This window comes from Corvus brachyrhynchos, unplaced genomic scaffold, assembly GCF_000691975.1.
Source record: "Corvus brachyrhynchos isolate BGI_N302 unplaced genomic scaffold, ASM69197v1 scaffold94, whole genome shotgun sequence".
Lineage (NCBI taxonomy): Eukaryota > Metazoa > Chordata > Aves > Passeriformes > Corvidae > Corvus > Corvus brachyrhynchos.
Genome location: NW_008238330.1, coordinates 12210244 through 12228622, shown reverse-complemented (window position 1 = coordinate 12228622; position 18379 = coordinate 12210244). Strand labels below are relative to the sequence as shown.

The following is an 18379-nucleotide window of genomic DNA, read 5'->3' as shown; positions in this document are numbered from 1 at the left end:
GGAAATCTTAAGTAATTTGTTTGCTATTTCTCCTGGAAGTACTGTCTAATTATATTACATGTGCTTTACAAAGAAATTTAAACTTAATAAAATGGAAATAGCAAATTTATTGAATTACAGCAGATAAACATTAAGAGCATTTCCTAATAGTAGAATTTTAGAATAAACAACCCTGTAGCGCCACTAAAATTAATACTAGTTTAAACACATTTCACTCGTGTTGCATGCATAGGCTGCTGTTGCTAAGGGTGCTGCATAAAACAGAGCATTAAGTATAAACCTTTCACTGGTAACTCTCAGCTGATAATAAATGGCTTCTTGACCCAACTCATTTCTGAGCTGTGCCTCTGATTAGTTCGCAGAGGCTTTTCATACCCCTCAAATGAGCGTTGTTTGTCATTATGTATCTTGTAGGCTTGACAAGTAGATCGAGATGTTTTTAATACCTCTTTTCTATATTTTTAAAATACTCCTTAAAGCTTACAAATAAATGTCTTTTTGGTGGAAGAGTGGTTAACTCAGCCCCAAAGGTTTGTCAGTGAACCTGTTGGGGCTGTCAGGGGGAAAGTGATCTTAGAAAGTACCTTGTCAGTTCCCTTTCTCAGCAATAAAAATTCAAAAATACACTCCCTTTCCCATATGTTGTCTTAGAGAAATATTTTCCCATTAAAATGGAACATTTCCTTTCACAGTAAAAGAAAAAGGAAATTTAAACATTCTTCAGCCTGAACTTGGCAAAGAATTTCTCTGTTTAAAGGTGCCACCACATGTTGCTTGCCCAAGTGATAGGTCTTGGGGAGCTTGCTGCTGCCAGGTACTGCTAAATACATTTTGTTATTAGAAACTATAAAGAAGAAATGAAATATGCAGCTCTTGGGGTTCTCAGGTGGCATATGATTCATTTCCTGAAATATGTGAGTGACTGCATTTGGACTGGTTTTGCCCAGGCCTTGTGTGCCATGGCAGCATGTGAAGCTATTTTAAGAGGTTTTTCTATTCACTGGCCTGCTCAAGAAGCTGGGATATTTGTTTGTTCATATCACGTATTTTAAATATGATAGCATAAGATTGCCAGCACAAGAGAATCCTAGTTTAAGATTAGCTCAGTTAAAATTAGGAGGGCCTTCAAAAATAAATGAGAGTGGTCCAACTTGTACAGAGATTTTGGACAGATTACATTTAGTTATCATTAGCAGTCATGTGCTTGGGTTTTTTCCAGACTCTGGCAAGCCCTGCAGAGATCAGAGAATAAAAATACCTTTCCAGTTTTCTGCATTCCTCATCAATCCCCATATAATTACACCACCACTCAGAATTTAAGAAAATCATTCTAAAATAAGAGAATTAGGTTTGAATTTGATGAGTCAGGAACTGAATGAAGTTGCTGTCTTCTGTGTATTTTCTATGTTTTTGCAATGGGAGGAAAAGTCACTTTAATTAAAGATGCCGTAGTTTTATTCAGACATTTATTTAAATAAGTGAATCAGGATGTAGAAGAGGAATCTGTATTCCAGCCTTTAGCAATGGCTTTTTTCCTTACACTGTTGCTATGGAGAAGCATATAAATATTTGTATCACAGACTAAATTTACTTCACTTATAGATGGCATGGAAATACAGATAAAAATGATAAGGAAAAGTTGTAGTAGGTGTGTTTTTATCATGCAGAATACTGTTTTGGAATGGTTCAGGCACAGACTAGCAGCGAAGAAAAGGTTGAAGGTGCTGTGTTAAAGCATATGACATCCTTGTATCCCATGCTGTGGGATAGAAACTGAATGATAGTGCCCACTTTATTTGCAGTTTCATCTTTTCCAGTTTTGTTGTAGCATTATTAGATACTTCTCTTTCTAATAGCTCATATGTCATGGGCCATTTCTATGAAATCAAATACAAATGTAAAAGAAAGAACTTCAGCTCAGTAGCACTTGTCCATCCTCCACTGGGGGAATGATACGGAACCCTCACAGCTGCTTAGGAGTTGAAAGCTGCTTAAATTGTTTTTTCATATGACCACTCAAATTTTTTCATGTCCAGGCTTTTCCTTTCCTTGCCTGCTGAATTGCCTCCAAGGAGGCAGTGATGCTGGGCATGAGCAGTGAATTCCAGCAGTGCTGTGGATCTCCTTGCCCCTGCTCCTCACCCTGTCCTTTGGGCTGGTCTCCCTCTCTTCTCCTTTCTGTGACTGTTGTCCCCGTCTTTTTTCTTCAGGGTGTTAAGTCGCTCTGACTATTTCTTGGTTTATCAGGGTGGTTCCAGCCATCCAGACGTTTCCAGCCCCTTGGCTGATAACCCCCAGGTGATGTATGAGAGATGCCTTGGGCACAATTTAAACTCTTGTTGCCTCTGTAAGTTCTGTGTTACGAAACATCCTCTTTAACAAGAAGCTTCACAGAGTGGCTCTGTTTTCTGTTATTCAGCAGATACTTTCCACACCTGGGACTGTTATCCTGGTTTCACGTGGAGATCTCTCTGGTGACATCCTAAGATAATGAAAACACTGGTTATCAGCAGGATTGGAAATAACACATATCACCATAGCAGTCTGATACCTCCTTCTTATATCACAGGATGTTTTTATTCAATTCAACAACAACAAAAAGAGAAACACTGGATAACAGTTAACAGATTGTTGCAGTGGGAAGTGGGGACAGCAGTTTGTCAGTAGTTCACTGACCTTTTGAGATCAGCTTAAAAGCCTAAATATTTAAAAGGCTAAATGACTTTCATGTAAGGCATTATTCATCACAAAACTAATTAAGTAATTAACATACAGATTGCATTGCCATTTGATGAGTGTTTTGGTGGACAAAAGTAAAGCCTCTGTTAAAACCGTGTATTTTGTAAAAATCAGGCATGACAGACTTGCGTTTTTTGTTTTTAAATGCTCAAGCTCTTTTTTTGGTGTGGTTTTATTACTCAGTGTCCTGCTTTGGGCTCTGGCTGGTTTGTGTAATTCCTTCTGCTGCCGCTGTACTCAGCGTCTCTCTCCGCTGTTCTCTCCTCTGGCAGCAAATGAAGCTGGCGGCGGAGTCCCTGAAGGAGTAAACACGGAGGAATGAGGATGACTAAGGCGGTCACATGCGGGGCGGAGCCAGGGTTTGTGGTCGTGTGGCGCTCAGAGTGCACCCTCCACCATCTACCGAGTAGGTGGCACCTGCTTAAATGAAACTTGGTAAATAATCTTTGCCTGACACTGTAAAGAACCTTTTTTTCTCCTGCTCTCTTTGTTTCTCATATGCAATTGCTTATGAAGGTAACACCAAATAAAGCACTCCAGCTTATGCCAGGTCTGGATGAAATCTGCCAGACTCCCTGTGCTTTGAGTGATTGAAAACAGATCCTGTGAGGTAGCATCCAGAAGCTAACTAGAATTTTCAGCTGCAACTTTCTAAAGGGGAAAAAAAACCCCCAACAAACTATTATTTAGTTCACAGTGTACTGTCCCTTTATGGTTATTGCCCCTTTCCTTCCTTTATTACAATAGCTAATCAATCCTGTATTATTTCAAAGATTTGCTTATCAGCTTCTGCTTGTCCACAGCAAATTAATTTGTTATAGATTTCATAGGGAACAACAATGTATTTTCATTATGTGATCTAAGAGGTAGTTGAACATAAATATTTATAGAGTATGCATTATATACTCCTGTTTGCTAGTTCTCTAAATAGATCCCAGCTAAAATATTTTCAAAAACCAGGTAAAAAATATTTATTAGGCAACAGATTGCTGATCAGTGACTTATGAAGCATATTTATTTTCTAATTTACATTGGATTATGTATCACTCCCCTGGATTCTGAACTGCAGCATTGTATGAGTGGATCTTCTAGTTAAATAAACCAACAGTAACAGATCAATTAAACTTGATACTTGATACACCAGGACTTGTGTTTGTAGTGAATATCTGATTTGTTTTTCCTTGCACTTCACAAAAAGGTAGTTGTCCTAATGTTTCCTTGTTTTCTGACAGTAATAGGACCAAAATCTACAGTGTTTGCTCCTATGACCTTGAGACAGTTTATTTTTGGCTGCTGTGATACTCAGTTTTGGTAGATGGAACTGTATGTGGTACTTGCTGGAATTTTGTTTGCAAAAATCTGCTGCTGCCATAATTAAGTAGTTTGCCTACTTTGCACATTTAAGATTTCTGCCACAGGGCCCCCACAGCAGAGTAATACAACTAAGCCAAAATAATGGGGTTTTTTTTCTGGAACTAAAAACTAGGATTTCTCAGGCTCTGCAGGTGTGACCCAGTAAGAAATGACTGTTCCCCTGGGAAGAGGAGCAAACCTGTGCTATGGCTGCTCTGTTCTTGCTTCTCCCACTGAGTATCCCCCACGCTGCTGCTATTTCAGGGGTATCTCATGGGCTGCTGCTTTCACAGCCTGTTCCTGAAGCAGTAGCAGGGCTGTGGCTGCACAGGCTCTGCCCTGAGGATCTCTGAGGGAAGTATGTCATCCTTCCTGTAGTGCTGTAGAGATCCCAAAACCAAATGTTTTTGTAGGAGGGGAACAGTGTGTTTGTTCTCCGTGAAAACTCCCCATCTTTGCAATCTCCTTCCCACTTTGGTCTGAAGTAGCTCATGTTTCTTCAAGTTTTAACTGCCTGGTCAGTGTTTTTGAGTGAGCAGTTCCAGAGAAGAAAAATCAACGGGATGAGTTCCTGATGGAGTTTGTTCTTGTGACCTTGTAGCCATTTTGAAGGGCATCTGCTGGTCTGCTAACTGATGGTGGTCTGGGAGCATGAAGTTGGTGTGTTTTGCTGAAGTCGTGTGTCAGCTGTGATCATGTGAAACAAATAAGTCACCTTCTGCAAAACTGACTTTGTGGTTTTCCTTGTGGGGTCCATTTCTTCTGGTTTTTTGTGGATTAACAGGAAAATCTCTGGTGAGGTGTAAGTACCCAGTGACATCAGTAATGTCAGCTGTAGCCTTTGCCTTGGGCAAATCCCTTCACTTCTGCTTAGTTTCTGTATCTATAAACAGGGATACTGTTCTTAGGTGCATTCTCCACCTAAAGCAAGTAGGTATGGAGGAATTCTGACTTTCCATGGCGTGAGTGAATGAGAAGTATGAGACTCCTTTGTTTCACAGGGATTTAAAGTTTGTTCCACATACTGGGAGAACTCTAGTTGTAGCATCAGAGATGCTACATGATCATGAGAGAGACTGTTTCTGTCCTAAAAACACACACTTTAACTTGCTAAGAAATGTTCCCTCATAGTACCAAGTAGTATTTTTTCACTGAACTGAAATTCAGCTCCTATTCCTCTGTATGTAGCTCTTTGTCCTGTCACTGGGCAGGAGTTGCTGTGTTTCATACTCCTTGGTACTGGGTTTTGTCTTCAGGGGTTTTTTACATTCATGATGGCATCTATTTTCATTTCTCATTTGGGAGAAGAAAATGTTTTTGTCTGTGCTCCTGAATGTGTTGTTTCCTTTCTGCTGTAGGTGCAGCTGTAAACATTCTGGGATGCCAGGGGTGGAACTCACTGACCAAAATCAGTTGTCAGGTGAAAATATCAGAAACAATAAGATATTTATCAGTAGCTGCCATTCACAGGACATGGAATCTGAATGTCTGTTCCCAGTGTCCAGGGCAGGGTGTCCCTTACCCAGTTGAGAGAGCCTCACCCCTCTGCGGAGCCATGGCTCTGGGCCCTTCAGGAGTGCAGACCGACAGACAGGGTGTGAGGCTGTTCTGCCAGTACTTGAGTCTAAGCAATAAAATAAGTTTATCTCTGGTCTCAAGCTTCAGGGAAAAACCAAGGATGAGGCTGGGAGCATCCTGTTTGAGAAGATGACTGTGTGGGAGTAGCCTTTATCTGTCTGTTAAGACTTGGATTTTACACATCTCCTTCACAGCAACAATAACAACCCAAGAAAGCTGTATTTTTAGAAGGGAACTCATAAATCACTTGCTGGTGATACAAAAGTTCTCTCATCAAGCATGTTGTGAGCACAGGTGTAACTGCGTGGCCCAGAGGGATCTGCTGACTCAAGACATCTACTGTTCACTTCACGTGAACCTGAGGACAACAGAAGAGGAAAACACCGATTACATGGAAAGGTTCCTTTGTAAGCAGGCAAGCAGTTACGGGTACTTTAGCCTACCTGGACCTGAGGGAATTGATCTTGAATCTCATTCAGAGAAATTTGAGTTCGCTTCCTTATTCATGTAAGCAAAGCCCATGGGAACAATGCCTACTACTGTAATGTGCTTTCTTCAGGAAAGATCTGCCGTGCCTCACCCAAGAGCTGCAGGGGCAAGTGCCAGTGTCAGGCCAGGGCTGACAGCAGGGCCTGGTGACTCACTGCCAGCCCTGGAGCCTGGTGCTGAGAGCAGAGCATCTCTCTGCATGCCAGTGCTCGATACAAAGCACTGTGGGGATGGCCTCTGTCATCACTGGCATCATGATGGCAACGCTGGGCCTGCTGTAAGAGCAGCTCCTCAGCCCTGGCTCCCAGGGCTGTCCTAGTGCCGAGAGGAGCCTGTCCCAGGCTGAGGGCACGTGGCACACAATGGCCCAGAGAGAAAACCAGAGAAAACCCAGAAATACAGGCTCTGTATTTCTCAAGAGAGAGCAGTGAGAGAGGGAGGAAGTAGGAGGATGTTACACAAGGGCTTGGTGAAATGAATTGCTGAGATCTGACATGACACATCTGAAAGCCTGATGAAGTCTGTGTTACCTCTCTGGGCTTCTCAAGCCCTATACTTGCATTTTTCACACAATGTAATTCTTCTACCACATAAGAAATAGAGGTTATGTCTTTTCTTTACCCCTGTGTAATAAGACTTTACTCCATCACTAATACAGGTTCTTGACTTCCAGAAATTGATGTCATTTGTAATACAAGCAGATAGGCCAAACTGAGTCATCTTATGATTACAATTTAAAAAAATAAAGAGCCAGAGCCTGTGGTTCAGGGAGGGAGCAGGTTAAGGCAGCTGCAGAGACAGTGCTCCAGAGAAGGGCAATCCTGCAGTCCTTCAAAACACTGTATGGATGTGACTTCAGTGAGGGAGCCTGGCTGGCTGCATCCAGTCAGCAGTGCAACATTTGAGTCATTGCTACACTTTCCCAAGTACAGTCATGTCAAGGTGTTATTGCTGAAACATCTTTTACTGAAAGCAAGTCATCATTTGGAATTAACGACAAATCAGTTCTGATTCATTCACATAAACTTAACCATGGGAAAGGCTAACGGGGTGGCTGTGTTGTCTCTGATGTTTGGGATGCTCCAGCTTGCCCCTGTTCCCTGTTTATTGCCAGCCATCTGCATTGGGATTTCCTTTTATTTGCTGATGAAAAAATCCTTGAAAAAAATCAGACATGAGAAGTATCTGACCTGCACCTACCAGCTACTGCTATGTTATTGCTTGGCCTTGCACTACAAGATGTGTTACGCCTTTCCTGTCTTGGTCACAGCTCTGCAAGTTCCTTGGCCACTCCTTTCCTGATACTGCCTCCACCCCATTTTGCAGTGACCAGAGCTGGGAAGCTCCTCAGCAGGGGTGAGGTCCCAGCTGCACAAGCCCGTGGGTGCAGCTCTGCACAAGTGCCCTGGCCCAAAGCAGTGGTCAGTTAATGGCATGTATTCACATTACCTGTTCCATGCCCTTGATCCCTGTGTCCATACCCTCCCTGGCTGGTTGCAGCTTGTGCTGCAGGAGCAGTTAAATCACTGCAGCACTGCAGGCTGAGCTGAGCTGCTCCAACCACAGGCCACTACAGACACCTCTGAAGGGTGAGATGCCAGAAGCCACCCCACTCCCAGGCAGCCCTGTGCATCTGACTGCAGCATGTGCTGGCGGGGCAAAGTGGGCTGGCACTGCTGCCCTCCCATATTTTTACTGTTACACATCTTTTTTGTAAAGAACAATGGTACCAGGATAGGTTTGGATTAAAAACATTACATCTAGACTGCCAGAACTTCAACTCACACCTTCACAAGAAGAAAAGTACTAGTTTACACCACAACTGTGCAGATCTGGCATCCACCCCATCACTTCATCTAATGTGGTCAGCCTGAGAGCACTGAAGCAACTTCCTTCCCCCACAAGTGATGCCAGGGCTGGGGGAGATGTCCCTGCCCTCCTGGGACTGCAGTGGACACAGGCTGAGACTCATCTGCCTGCTGATAGGAAACATTTTAGCTGAGACTTTAGGACCCCCAGTGTCCTGTGTTGTGGAGCTGCTAAGAGGGTTTAAGCTGCACAGCTGTAGCATCCGTCTCCTCTCACTGAGCAGCAGCGTGCCAGGTTTACTAAAACATTTAAACCAGCCTGGAGTTCTGCCTGAGGAACAGCTACCTCAGCCTTGAGACAAAAAACTCTTAGCGGATGACAGCTGTGACAACTGTGAAGCCCAAATGAACACGTTTGATCAATGCAAGAGAATAACTGCAAGTTCACAAATTAATGTCCATCCACTCACAAAGTTGGGCTCTTGCCATGCAAGGCCCCTCGCTCTCCCCAGGTGCTGCAGCGCAGGGACGGGCCCGGAGGCTGTGCCGCCCTCACACACCCAACGCCAGGAGAAACAAACCGCATCCACATGCAAGTCATCGCTTATGCATCAATCAGGATATCACTTTTATTAACTGGATTTTCCATTTCTGTCGCACACCATGAATGTTTATACAGTGAAAAAGCCAAACATTGCCAGAAGCAATAAGATCAGTTGGTATTTCTGTACCCTCTTAACACACATGGATTCTTTCTCGGTGAGAAATTTTTATACTTCAGTTCATTAATTCTGCTTATTTAGATTGCTACTCTTAAAATTCTGTGTCAAGATTGTCACATCTTAAATACAGATTAAGTTGCTAGAGGTACATTATTTTTTATATATTTTTATATACACACATACAGAAAAATACAAGACTAACTGTTTTTCCACAATATTTACTTTATACACTACTGTAACTATATGCAACTCTTAAAGACACGTTAAGGGGTACAAGAAACTGTTTACTTGCTCTAAATAGTTTGGTCCAATATTATCTTAATGTAGTGGTTATTCTCGCCCTTCCTTTTACATGACGACATAACACGACGTACACCACATGCACAATCATTCACCTATCAACAGAGGGGAGAGGACAGCACTCAGACTAACACATCTGTACACCCAGAGGTCCAACCAGCCACACACAACTATAAGGCTATAATACAACTATGCAGCATAAATGGTCAACACGGCTGTTCTAAAGTGAGCACCATATATACAGTAGTATATAAAAACATTGGAAACAAAATACACCCGGGGTTAGTTAAAAGGTGCCATTCCAAGGCTGTACATATCAGGAAAGAGTATTTACAATACTTGGAAAAAAGCTGCAACAAATAAAGTTTATTGCCAATGCCCTTTATAAACTTGTCTCCTACGTGGATGTTACGCTCACTGTCTGTGAACCACACATCTCGTTTCTGGCCCTTGGTAAGATCCCTGCTCAAAAATTTCAAGCAATTATGTTCTATGGCTTCACCCACACATCTACACTTGTAGCTTTTAACTAAACTGCAACTAGAGATTAAAACGTAAAGAAGTGAAACACTTATCCTTTGCCTTGTTCCGGACGCAGAGCCCCTGCCTTGGCTTGCCAGGAAGGACACCCCACACACTTCAGACTCTCGGAAGTCTTACAGGACTCACAAGAGCTGTTGTGAGCTGTGGCCATCCTGACCCAGCCGTTCTTTGGTGCTCTGCTGCCTCCACAGCGGACACAAACCACACTGTATTGACCATTCTGCAAGTGTTACAAGATGCTCAACAGTGTCAAACTCCTCTGGGACGCCCAGGGTCTGCCCAGGGCGCTGCTACATAGTACCCCCCGTTTCACTAGCATTGCGTAGAAGACCCAGTGTACAGCATGAAAAAATAAGACATTCTTGCCCTTCCCAAAACTAGGAATCTGCAATATATTTTATTCTAGGTAATAAAATTCCACAAAGTTAATTCATCTGGTCAAAAGTATCCTTTTGTACAGAAATAGGCTAAAGCAAGACCTTGCCACGGCAATGGGAAACCTGACAGGAAGGCTGAGAGCTGTGAAAGAAACACTTTCCCACAGGCTGTTTTAAGTGGACTTTATGAAAAAGCGTATTATTGAGGGAAAATAAATGGTGTACATGTGGGGAACAGCAGTATTTTAAGTCTTAAAAAGAGTAATAATAACATAAATGACAATAATTTCAATGTGAATCCAATTACCTAAAGGTTTTCCATCCCTTATTGCCTTCTTGAATCTCGGGGAAGGGAGTAGAGAACAGCAGAAAGGGTTTACGAGGTAAAAACCTAAAATACTAAGTGTCATGATATACTACTAACAAAAGTAATTCATACAAATACTTTATTTTCAGTTAGCATGTAAAAACTCAGAAGTAGACTTAATAATTTACCTTTGTTATATTAAAAAAGATTGTCTGCTTGTAATATTAACATATTTCTATGGGAGAAAGCTGCCTTACAAATCTACTTGCCTTTTTTTTTTTTTTTTAAAAGAAAACTGCCTCTAGCAAAACAAGATCTTTTCGGTTTCATTTTTGAGCCACAACTTTATCCATATCATAGCTTAAGACAAATAGGTGTGGGTTTAAAATCGTATTTCAAGATCACTAATTTTCAGTGCATCTTTGCTTTGTACAAGCCTTGGAACATCTGAAAGCTCCCTGAAGAGTTTTCAGCATCAAAACATTATTGCTTTGGTTCTGTTTCAGACACATAGAAGTATGCCACGTATCACATATTTTAGTTTTCACAGAAGGTCAGAACAAGAATTAACATTTCACAAGCAAACAAAAGCTTCTCTCTCTAGTTTAAGTGCAGAACTTGAAACTTCTAAGTGCTTCATTTACATTAGGATCCAGATATTTATTTTAATCCAGATCTTACATAGTAAAATTATAAATGTAAAAATTACACAATAAAATATTCTGTTTTGTTGAAAAAGAAAAACATATCTGCTAGCAGCATGCAAAGACCATGCATTGTCATACCATCAAGCAAACACAAAATTAAAGTATAATAAATAACTGCTTGAAGCCCACTTAAAAATTGTAAGACAACAAAAGGGGGTCTGTGACAAGGTGTTCACAGCTCTGACCAGGAAGAATGACGCTATCAAACAGATCGAGCTGTTCAAGTCAGGTCATTGTCAAATGACATGACAACAACTGGTTTGACTGGAGGTACACAGCAGCCCCTCCTTTGGGTTCCGCTGAATATTCACAGATATCATCTTTTCACAGAGAGGTAGTTGTAGCACATTGTTTTTCAAGTTCCTGTTCTTTAGCCGTTCCAATTCATTTGTTGTCTCTGACATTTGGTCGGAAAAAAATTTTAGGCTGCCCAGCGATGAAGCCTGGTTTGCACTTCCGCTGGAGCTTATACACATTTTCCACGTTGATTTCTCCTGTACTTTTACACTGGAAAAGGACAGATTGTTTTGAGGATCAATAATGTATTTCGTGCTGCCGTGAATCTGTGAGCCTAGGCAAAGGCTCATTAGCTTCAGGCTTTCAACAAGTTCCCCTGCGCTTCTGGACGACAGCTGCATCGAGTTTCCAGATCCAGCGCATCTCCGAGTGGAACCCGAGGTGGTGTTGGCACTCCCGCCAGAGCTACCAGAGGGACTCCCCCCACCTTTGTTGTTATCGCCTGGGCTCGTTTTGTCCACCCCTCCGTTTCCATTGCTTGGTTTGCTTTGTCCCCCACCATCGCCCTGGCTGCCAGGCGGCCCTTCGCTGCTATCCCGTCTGTGCCAGGAGTAGGTAAACCCGCTGTCCTTGTCCAGACGCCTCCTACTTTCTGAGTCGTCATCGCTGGTTTCGGAGCTGCTGCAGCTGGAGCCCCGTCCCTGGCTTTTCCTGCGGTGATAGCGTTTGTGCACTGTGCTGGGCGAGGCGATATTCATCTTTAACCTGCTGAGCTTTGGGGGCAAGTTCTCGTCCATGTCAAACTCATCATCTGACTCGCCCTCCTCGAAGATCTGGTTGAGGACTGGTGCACTCTTTCTCGAAGTAAGACGATTTGTAACCGAAGGCTTACGACGCAGAACAACTTGAGTAGAAAGAGAAATAGGTTTTTTATCTTCCTCATCCTCCTCTTCATCTTCTTCTACTCTGAACAAGCACTTCCGGCCACTTGTAGTGGGTTTTAAGCTCACTGATGGAACTGCTGAAAGTGCCGGCCCAGCCAGTTCTGGGATCTCCTCCTTCTTTGCCGAATCCCCAAGGGCTTTGCTCCGGTGCCCGTTGAGAACATTCTCAGCCGTGCGAGCCGGTGACTGAGGAACAGTGGCATGGGAGAGAGGGGTTGCCGTAAGATCATCCTCCAGATCCTGGGGGACATCAATTTTTGTTGGCCACGACTGCCTGCATAAAAAATTAGAGAGGATAAACAGGAAGTTACATCATGGCAAGCATTTCAGAACTTAGCAGGAAATGTAAGATCTGCACCAGAGAAGCACAAGTACTGACACACAAACTGGGCTGCTGAGTGGCGTGTCTGTAAACAACAGGAGTGAGTGACTGAGCACAGGAAGTGTTCTCAGAGAATGTGCATTCCTTTAGAAATGCTGGTATTTGAAAGGAACACCATCTATACAAGAACGTTGTTTGGAAATTATGTTGGTTACTGTCAAATCTAAGATTTCACTGCTCTCAGAAAATTATTAAGCAATGAAAGAACTTGAAATAATTGTGTCTCAAAGAAAATAGTCTGAGATTGGTACAGAACCACCAGTTCCTAGAGGAAGGTACAAGCCTATTCAAGCACAACTTAAGATAGCATTGCAAACTATTTTACTTTACTATTTAAGCTTTACTTTTAGCTTCTGGGTTTTTTTCCCCCAGTATTCTTAATATAAAAATTAGGCTAGAATTAACATGAGTGAGACTGAAAAGGTGAGTCAGACAAAACAGTCTCTCATTCTCACCAAGCTCTCTATTCTACAAAGTTCCCTTTAATTTTAAACACATGCAAACTGAGATCATATATTTATTTGTCCTTAGCTGAGCATCTGAATAATACAACTGCATGAATTCAGAACTCAAGCTGCTTAAGAATATGACACTTGGATAACCTGTAAATCCAATCTGAAAATGAATGACTCTGTAATAGCATTAGCTCAAATCAAAAGTAACATGAGTGTGCATCAGTTTTACAAGTAGCAGCTGATGTCTTATCTCCAGTATCTCTTAATGATTTGTATTTGACTTTAAATCTTAACATATATTTTAATTTTCAAAAAATGCACACAGAATAAATTAAGAACAAAAACAGTCTTTACTCTATTTTGAAAGCCTAATCCAAAAAACCAACATCTACAGACCAATACCTTAACACTGAACAATTCTTCGATGTCTTCACTCAGTGTAAGCTTTTTGTCTTTCATTTTAAAAAGTTTGCCAATCATTTAACTTTACAAACCAAAAATACTCTGGCATACTGCATGAAAAGCTGTAGTAGTGGCCTCTGTTCACATATGGACAGCATATTACAAGACATTCCCATATTTTGTGTGTGCCAAAAGAAAGGGCTGCATGACTTTGCAGCCCAGTTTAGAAGCAAGAGGAGGAGGACAGCAGAGAATGTTTCACACCAAGTGTGACCCCAGGTATTTGCCTGACAGACTGCATACAAAGACACAAGGATCACATCAGTTTCCTCCTCTCTGCCATGTTAGGAGGTCAAGCTGAAGGAAGAGGGAAGGCTCAAACACCTCTTTGCTGCAGTAGGGCTGCACTTGCTGAAGGCTGTGCAGAAAAAGACCCTTCGGTGTGAGACACTGGTCTACACCAGGTTGTCTTCTGACAACTCTCCCCAGCTGTACGAACTTTGAGGAGGAGGAGGAGGCTTTACTAAAGCCAGCAATAAACTCACCAAGCCTTGCTGCAGACTTTGCTTTGAAGCACTCATGTTGGTTTTGCTCAACCAGCTGGTGCCAGAAATACCCCCAGGACCCTCTAACAGCAGAGCCTGGTTGCCCACACACTGCCAGAGCCTGTGTAGTGCATTCCGTGGGTGGAGCCGTGCCCCCCCCCCCACCTCCCTCCAGTGGGGAGCTCTACCTGGAGGGAGGCAACACAACCAGGAGCTCTGAGCCAAGCTCCACAGACAGGAAGTGAAGCCTGGGCTGTTGTCTTCCTTGGTTTGACTCTGGCACTCTCCCTTAGGCCCCAGCTGACTCCAGAAACACTGGGAAACACTGACCCAGTTTGCTGATGACTTGTGCTCTGCTGTGTATTTTAAACACAAACAATTGTCTGTAATTAAAAAACAGGACTTAAATACACTAGAAACATAACTATAAATATGACAGAAAATGAAGATCTAAAACTTTCAGGAACTTGCCATGCTTAAAGAACAGACTGGTTTGTCAGCAAAAATAGGAAAGTTCTGTGGCTGTCACAATCAAGAGCAAATATAGTATCTTAAAGTACTCTAGTTGCCAGGCAATAAACCTCCTCACTACAGTATGTTTATCTCTCATAGCAGCCCAGGTTTGCCTCCCTTCCCTTCTGCCTCTCCCTTTAATCCCAGTGGGCCTGAGGGGAGAGTGGGACAGAAAAGAAGCTCCAGGTTGCAAGTTAAATAGTTTGGGTGGGGTTTTTTATGTCTGAAGGTCTCAAAATCAAACTAATGCACTACTTTGTTATCTTTTCCATGAGGTCATTCTATAGAAACGCTTGGAATTTAGAACCATCATGGAAGCGAAGAACAGGCACTGGGACCATTAGAGCAAGGGTTCCTGAGTTTGTGCAGATGTCCTTGTTATGGAAATTCATACTCAAAGGGCAGGCTACAGCTACTCCGATTTTATGAATTCATATAAAGATTTAGATTCATTGAACTTTTTGTTCCAGTTTCTTATATAACTAGGGTTGCACTTTACTGAAAGAGTGACACTGACACTAAGGAAAAAAACCCCACACAATTCAAAAGCCGACTTTACAGTTTTAGAGTTTCTATGTGAAGGTGAACTCCAGGTTTTCCTCTGAAGTAATTTGTTTTATAAGTAATACTTAGTATTAGGCATATTTGATGGGATTTGTTTTTTAAAGAAGTTGACATGAAAATAAGAGGATGATCCATCATGAGAGAACTGCTGAGTCAAAGTTACAGTATTGCCCTTAAAGAGAGGTGAGCTCTGTCACACCCAGCTCCAGACCATTCTGGTTCTGTAGGCAACCCTTAAATGCCCGCAACAATAACCCTTCTGAAGTACCTGTAACCACATAAGATAAAATTTCCTACATCAGTGACCACTGAGTGAATGATCTTTAAGTGTACACAGTGCAGGGTGCAGTCCCACTTGGAGATGACAAAGATACTGAAAACACTCTAATATATAGAGCATCAACTCATAATTCAGGGACACAGAATGGTATTCAGAAGAGATGCCACTAAAATCTCAAGCCTAAATCCAATGTGACAACCAGTGGAGACTTTAACCTATTTTCCCGTATGTGAGTCCTTAATTTATAACAAGTGTCCATATTTTTTAGATTTGAAGTAGTAGTACCTTACTTTTATCAGTTAGGCCAAGGAAACTATGACTATGCACCAGAAGGACATCCCAGCATTTATGCTCCTATGATTATTCCTATTAAATAATTTCACATGTGACCTTGCATGAAAGTTGGCACAAAGAAACCCTTTGGAATGAACAAGTTATTTTCTCTTTTTCTCTAAATCCTACAGCTAAACAACACTGAAGATGTTGCTGGAGTTAGCAATGCTAAACATCAGCACAAAATTTAGTATTCTTTTATCATTAATAAATTATCTACTAACAATTGTTATTATTGCTGGTAACAGTTACCAATATTTTACCTAAATAGGCAACTTCTGAAAAAACTGGAGGTTGCAGGATGAAAGTTAATGGAAATGCCTCAGTACCTCCTCCATCTTCACTGGAACAATTGTCAGGATGGGCCAATGAATATTTTATCCAATACCAGCAGATCCCTAGTGATAGTTTAATACTTAACTTAGGAAAGAAAAACCCCAATGTTTAAGCAAAAGAACTGCTCAAAAACTTGCATCCTCCAGTATCGACATGCAAGTGGAAACTATACTATTTGCCTTTTGGGTTGGGTTTTTTTGGTTGGTTGGTTGGTTTGGTTTTGGTTTTCTTTTTTTGGTTGGTTGGTTTTGTTGAAGCCCATTCTGCTGTAACAGAAAATATGGGATGCTTTGATAACTGGTTGCAGAGCCAATGAACAACTGAGCATACCAATACCAACTACATGCCAGAATCCCAACTCTCCCCTTTTAGTTTTACTGTGTCACAAGATTAAGCTTTGAAAATCCCAGGGACCCTTACTAAAACAGTTTTTTAATTCATGCTTTTGTCAAACAAACAAAACCTATTGCAATGTCTTTAAGTGACTGATTAAAACAATAAATTCAACCATTTTGCTTACACAACAGGCACAGCAACTGACATGAAAAAACATACCTACAGATCAAATTTAGAGTGATTTTTCATTTATAACTGATTCTGTATCAGCAGGTTTATGGATTATGCAACTAATTTTTCCCCAGGGATATTATGTAACACAATTTGTATGAGGAGCTGAAGGTCAATGAACAAGCCCTTTTCTAGGAGGTGTGAAAATTTGTCTCTTTAGGTACAGACTTCAAATTGCCTTGTCATTTCCTGAGAAGGGTAGGAATTGAAAATATTATGTGCAACTCATTTCTGAACAGCTCCTGAAGTCTCCACAGCACTTTGAAGACATTTAAAATTTGCAATGAGTATTTTACTGTTTTCAAGAAATCAGTACTTCAGCAATTTAATATTCTCATTAAGAGAATTTAAAAAACAAACAAAAAACCCCAAAATAGTGCCACCCCCTCCCCCCCCTCAACCATTTAGAGTCTTAATTCTCACCTGAACTGAGCTTTGATGTTGCTGGGGCTTGCAGATCTGGTCTGAATTTCCTTCTCTTGTTTTTCTCGCAGGATCCTCTCAGCTAGCAAGAAGTAAGTAGCAGTGATGTGATTGTATTTGTTAGTCTCCAATGCCCTGAGGAAAGCACAAAACATGAAATAACCCATCCATCAGTGGTTTCTAAGAACTGGACATGCATCTCACATCTTGCTGTGTTTCCCACAGCAGGAAGAGTGCCTGAAAACAGGACTGCCCATTTCTGATCTTTTGACGGGCATGCCTTAATTTTATTAAAAATAAAGAGCCAACAAGTCTAGCAATTTCAACTATAATTGGAAGAAAACGTCCTCAGAATATCATCCAAGAAATTCTTTTTTATTTTACATTCTTTAAATGATAACAGTGTTTTTTATTAATGTTCTGCACCAGTGATGGGCTTTCCCACTGGCACATACAACCACAAAGTACTAATACTTGGTTACGCAACAAATGGAAGAAAACTTTCATTATTTTAGGGCTGTCATATTGAGTTTACAGTAAAAGTTCATAAGCCAGTAAGTGTCACTCAGACATTGTAACAGAGATGATGCCCCTGTTATACAGCTAAAAGCTTAAGGAGTGAGACTGCTGCTTCCCCTTCCCCATCAACAGTTTTTTACAGCTTAAACACATACAAAAAGGAAAAAATATTTAAGACCTATTTCAATTTGGGGAATATCTTAGAAATTTAGCAGTTTTTATCTACTAGAAGAATCTGTGTAGCTTTCTAGCAAGCTCCCTCAGTGAGTGACTATTATGCATTACATAGATAAAAGGAGTTAACGTTTTAAGTTAACAAAAATTTGTGTGCACTGGAATTGCGCTAAGGGAAAAATGCTAGAATTTTTCACCTCCAAATATGCATGAGAGGTGAAGAACAAGTAAAAGCATGGATTCTAAAGCATTTAAATTTAGTCAAGATGGCTACTGCAAGAATCAAAACATTGTTCCAACACATTTTCTTGAAGTTTTTCATAAATTTGGGTATACTTAAATATTTCTGATACAGAGCAAGACTGTAACACTTTGTTTTGTTAACTGAATGGCCTGATATTTAAACCCCAAAGTGCCCAGGTTCTCATGATGTTCTTGAATAAAAAATGAGAGATGCACAAACAAACTGCATTTAGAGAAGTGACAACTTACTCCACAATGGTATCTCGGTCTGCGATGTCCCCAAGAACCATGCGCTGTATTATACTGTTGTGCTCCTCCTCAGACAGATTTTTGTATGATACAAGAGGAATATTATACTTGGTTGCAGGAGATGGGTCAACTCCTTGGAGCCATGCATGGTTTTCAATCTCTTCCAAAGATGCCCTTCGCTTCGGGTCTCTCTGCAACATCCGTGTAATTAGACTGTGAATGAAAAATAAATCTAAACAAAAATGCACACGCGTGTTTAAAAAAGCAGCTGTTGTAAGAGCAACATTAGG

At 41.4% G+C, this 18379-nt stretch overlaps 2 protein-coding genes across 5 annotated transcripts in view; one reads left to right on the top strand and one right to left on the bottom strand.

Annotated features, from left to right (window-relative positions):
- The window catches only part of ANO10 (anoctamin 10), a 121596-nt gene extending 117711 nt beyond the window's left edge, over positions 1-3885 (top strand). For all 3 annotated transcript variants that reach the window (XM_017734574.1, XM_017734573.1, XM_017734575.1), the window contains one exon: positions 3012-3885. In XM_017734574.1, coding sequence (XP_017590063.1) covers positions 3012-3018 — 7 coding nt within the window. In that variant the 3' untranslated portion in view covers positions 3019-3885. The remainder of the gene's footprint in view (positions 1-3011) is intronic.
- A 4682-nt stretch (positions 3886-8567) lies between these two features.
- The window catches only part of SNRK (SNF related kinase), a 28056-nt gene continuing 18244 nt past the window's right edge, over positions 8568-18379 (bottom strand). The window contains exons 4-6 of one of the 2 annotated variants that reach the window (XM_008633926.2): positions 18090-18302; positions 16905-17039; positions 8568-12378 (exon numbers count right to left, since the gene is read on the bottom strand). In XM_008633926.2, coding sequence (XP_008632148.1) covers positions 11160-12378; positions 16905-17039; positions 18090-18302 — 1567 coding nt within the window. In that variant the 3' untranslated portion in view covers positions 8568-11159. The remainder of the gene's footprint in view (positions 12379-16904; positions 17040-18089; positions 18303-18379) is intronic. The other variant, XM_017734571.1, reaches the window with a different exon arrangement.